Source organism: Lathyrus oleraceus, chromosome 2 (genome assembly GCF_024323335.1).
Source record: "Lathyrus oleraceus cultivar Zhongwan6 chromosome 2, CAAS_Psat_ZW6_1.0, whole genome shotgun sequence".
In the NCBI taxonomy this organism is placed as follows: Eukaryota; Viridiplantae; Streptophyta; class Magnoliopsida; order Fabales; family Fabaceae; genus Lathyrus; species Lathyrus oleraceus.
Window position 1 is genome coordinate 488,111,962 of NC_066580.1, and position 4,979 is coordinate 488,116,940.

Here is a 4,979-nt window from a genome sequence, read left to right on the forward strand (position 1 = left end):
GCGATCTTCATGCGTGTTCATGATACAACTTGTGAATGTATGCAATATGTGATTGTGTGATGGATGAGTTCTTTTTAATATATTACAATAATGAGAAAATTCACATACTTGATAAGATTGTTGTTGATAGGATTCACCTTGATAAGCATGTTATGTTTGTACTTTAACATGAAATGAGTACAAATGGCATGAATAATTTAGGGTATATGATAGAAATTGATGAGCATGAGTTTCTATGTAATACTCTATTGTTATGATTGGGAATTTTTGAGTTGGATGTGTAGAAACCACATATGGTGTAAAAATTATATTGGGCCGATATGTGTCGATTGATCCTGAATCGGGAAAATGTCGTGTAAAACCCTAGTCGGTCTCAATGTAGTATTTTAACCTATTGGCTCGGTTGTGGAATAATTGGTAAATTCCTTTTGATATAGGCTATGGGATCCCATGTTCGGAACCCTAAAGTGTTGAATTGTGTAAGAATTAATCGTAAGTAATTAATCGGTAAGCGCGAAACCAAAAAAGATAATAACTGAGGTGTAAAATATTGGATTCTAATTATTCGTGATACCTAGGACCTTTGATACGTTCAATGATGGAAAGTTGTAAATGAGGTACCTATGATCTTTGATACATATGATGATGAAGTTTACGAAAGCGGTTATGCTTCGTTCTTCGATAATGTGTCGATGTGCAGATTCTGTATATAATGAATCGTTAGGTGAAGTCGTAGTACCTAAGATTTCCTAATTGATGGTTCGACATGTGGAGGATGCACATCCAAAAGTAGGAAGACTGGTGAATCTGTAAGACCATACCCTTGAGGACGTGAGACCCAAAAGTATGAAGGTGGGAAAACTGTAAAACCATACCCTTGATGGTGCAGATTAGTTAATCGGTAGATACCAATGCAACTGGGCCAAAATTTGTGACTCATATTGATCCATCGGGTAAGTGTAATTAGGGAACTATGATTTTTCTGTGTGAGTGAATCCTTATGTGCTTTGAGTATTATGCATATTGGTATGAAGCATTGTAAGCTTCCATGCATTGTGTTGTGTCAAGTATGAATGTATAATACTTGTGGTCTCGCTGTGTGCGATGTTTTACTTTGTAAAGTCGAGTGGACCCATAAGATAAATAACTCCACTGAGATTCAGTAATCTCACCCCAATTATGTTGTTATTTTCCAGGTAACCTTTAAGGGCTAGAGGTTTAGCGAGAAGGCTGAAGATCGAAGTTTGATGTCTGACGGATTTGTTTCTGTTGTATTTTCCTTTGTATGTTTTAGTTAGGACATCTGATGTAGTGATTGTTAATGTGCCTTAACGTAATACATTTTTAGTTGTCATTTAGTAATGTTGTTTCAATACCAAAATTTTAATGCTTTACGTAATACGATTCTAGATAGTATTATATGGGGTATTACACATACAATCAATTTTGACCCTAAACCCGAATGGTCGCTTCTGACTCAATGACCCACATGTACCCATGTATCACAACAAACTCTGAATTCCAAATACTTCTTCAAACATAATTGGGATTGTGCCCAAGAATTGATTTGAGAAAACCAGACCTAGAAAAATATTTAGCTTTGAAGAGACGTAAGATCAGGTTACCTAAAAAGCTCACGAACTTCCGATCTTGTTTACCAAACATAACATAGTTCAAGGTGCTTAGATTTTTGAACCCCATGCCTCCATTGTTCTTATACATAGACATCCAATGGTTACCTTTAATTTGATCTTGGTTATGCCCCTACCAAAATGAGTTCATGATTTTCTTAATCTTGTCACTTAAGGAAGTTAGCACCAAGAAAATACTCATAACATGAGTTGATAAGTGTCTCTTCATGCTCAAGAAATAAATGACTTGATAAATATCTCTCTTCCCGCTTAAGAAAGAAAATTACTACTTTATTAGTTGATCTTTTCCAGACTCTTCCTTTTATAAACTCGAAAAAAGTTGCTTTTCTACTTCTGTCAATCATGGATGATATACCGAGATAATTTCATGTTCCCAAAACTTGTTGAACTCATAGAATAATAGCTATCGCACTCTTGTTATTATGAGTGGCATTTTTGCTACAAAATTTTAGATTTTTTGAAGATTAATGGCTTGTTCAAGAGGCTTCTTTATAAATGACAAGAACATTTTCAACTATTGCTTCGTTCACATTATCTTATGTTCTGCTATTAAAGAAATGTTTTTATTAGTTTAGCAAGAATAGCTGAAAGATTTTTTTTATTATAAGTGTCGTGAAGGATAATATGTTGTGCAATTATATAAGAGGAAAAAGTATATATAAATATTTAATTCATTGTATATATAAAATTCCATTTTAAAGAGTGTTTACAATTACAAAATATTGAATATCTTTATAATATGAGAACTCAAATATTAAAACAATTGTAATTTTCATTAGTTTTTATGAATTTTAAGTATGCTTTATCACTATATTTATGAATTTTATAAATATTTACTACATAGTAGCAACTTATGAAAATGAACTAGACTTGCATGTAATATCACTTTTTTTCAATAGTTACTAGAAACAATTCAACTAAGTATACAACTTTAAACATTATCTATAATCACTATAATCACAATGATCCAAGTTTCTATTAAAAATATGAATGACTAGCTATAGAACAAAATTATGCATATTGTTAAACTGCAATATAGAATCAGTGTAAACCATCCTCTGGTTTCATTGATTGTAAAAAATGAGAACAGGCATGCTGAAATTATCTTCAAAACTGCAAGGCACACGAAAGCAAGACTCGTCGCTAACACGACAAGCTCTTTGGCTTCCAGATTTTCTTGATCCCTTGCAACCCTTTCAACATCTAATCTGAGACATGGTCAACGAATGACATGTCAGAAATAGCTTAATATTCTATAGCTTGTAATCCAAGTAATCAAAACAAAATGATAGTCCTAACCTTAACATGCTGTTTTCTCTAGCTAAATCATTAAGTTGAGATGATAGATCATCTTTCCATGACTTAACTTCTGATATTCCTTTTTCCTGAAAATGAAAACAAACCAAATAACTACGCGCGCATACAGGAATTTGAGACCAATACAGAAACAATATAATACCATATTTGTGTTCCAATGCTGGTGATCATTGATTTCTGTCTTGCTTTTTTCCAAGCTTTCTGATAATTTAAACATCTGTTTCTCAAGATCTGGTATTGTAATCCCTTGTCTTCTATTCAATTCTTTGATGTAATCCTCTAATGCCGATAAGTTTACCTCCACAGACTTCACTTTTTGCATCAAAATCTTCAGAACAGTGTCACCAGTTATCCTGCCATTTAACTGTTGCCTAAGTTCCATCACAGGATCAGGAACCAAGTTCCCAATCATTGGATTTGTCGTCACTTCCGCGTCAAACTTTTGCGTGTCATCGCTAACGCTCGATATCTCAGCAGCCACGGTATCGTTCTTAATTTCGATCTCATTACCTTTTCTGTCAATTTGATCCGCTTCTGATTTCAAAGGCGGCGTTATTATAATGTCACTGATATTTTGAGTTGGCAACTTGTGAGGAATGGATTCCACAGAAGTAACTATTAGATCCTTAAGCATTCGCTCTATAGCGTTGATACCGTAAATTTCTACGACACTAAGCGTGCAGTAAAACTCCGATCCGTAATGACTAAGCAAGCTCAACTTCAAATACCTCACCCAATTAGGCTTAGGTAGTTTAAAAACCTGTGCATGCTTAACATTGGTAGCAACAAAGTTCCCTAGCTCGATCCACGATTCGGTCGGATAAATCAAACTACCGGCCAATTCAAATTCCTTGAAATTAGAAGAATAATGCTCAAAGTTTGCAATTTTGACAGAATCAACTAAAGTCTCTTCAGAAAGTTCAATAACAACAAACTTTCCAGCAACAGAACAAGGGTTTCTCAAATACTTGTCATGATCCTTTCCTAATATATTTATAGCACCTTTAGCTTCTTTATTATGTGCCACTACCTTTGCACCTTTCGACTCAGACGCGTAATTGTACACAGAACCATCCGATTCAAGACGATGTGTTATGTTAACAAGCGAATCGTTGCGCTTTTCTTCCTTTCCTAATGCTGATATGTTATGGAATTCACCGTCGAGAGAAGCATGCGATGATTGAAGCTTCTTTTCCTCTGGTTTAGATTGTAACTTGCACACTAATCTACTATCATTACCTAAAGCTCGCCAAAATACTTGCTCTATACTAATTGTTTCCGCAACCGAGTACATTGGTTTTGCTAGTTTCTGACTAATGCAGGTTGATTCATTCAACTCTAACATAGCTGCAACATTCATGCAAATATATTGAGATCAATGATATATATACACTTTCGGCCTTAACCCTAAGGATTCGAGATAAGTAAAGTCTGATAAAAAATTGTTTCAAGCAAAATTCGAAATCGGGATCATTGCAATGAAAACTAAATGACATTATGAATTTGATTAATGAATTGAAAGAGAAAATTGAAAAAACAAACCTCCTCCTTTATAAGAACCATGAACAAGGTGAAGCCTAGAATGGAAGATGGAAATGAGGCACCAAATAGAAAATAGGAAGGAGAAAGAGAGGCCAAAAATTTTGCTAGCATAATCTCCTTGAAATTTGTATTTGCATTTGATATTTGATCTATGTTGAGGATGATTCTTCATGTTTCATTCATTGAAATTAAATTTCGAAGTGTTAAAAACACTCATCATTGATCATTATAACAATAACAAAGAAAATCTGAAGAAAAAAAATGAAAATGAAAATTGTGTGAGTGATTTGTGAAGAGAAATTTGGTGTTTGGTTAGGCACAAAAATAGGAAGGAATTGAAATTATATTACAACTACCACTGCCACTAATTATTCATCTAAAAGTCAAATTTTATGATTTTTTTTTCTTAAAAATAAAGTCAATTCCATGTGGCAATAGTTTTGATGGTGCTTGAAAAAATGGAAAGTT

General features: G+C 33.7%; 1 protein-coding gene across 1 annotated transcript; it reads right to left on the bottom strand.

The window, feature by feature from the left end:
- Nucleotides 1–2,646: 2,646 nt before the first annotated feature.
- Nucleotides 2,647–4,766, bottom strand: LOC127120823 (SUN domain-containing protein 5). The gene is made up of 4 exons (XM_051051389.1): nt 4,512–4,766; nt 3,112–4,316; nt 2,952–3,037; nt 2,647–2,860 (listed from the first exon to the last, which is right to left on the bottom strand). Exons 1-4 carry the CDS (start codon nt 4,681–4,683, stop codon nt 2,647–2,649), a joined length of 1,677 nt encoding a protein of 558 aa, XP_050907346.1. The 5' UTR covers nt 4,684–4,766.
- Nucleotides 4,767–4,979: the final 213 nt, after the last annotated feature.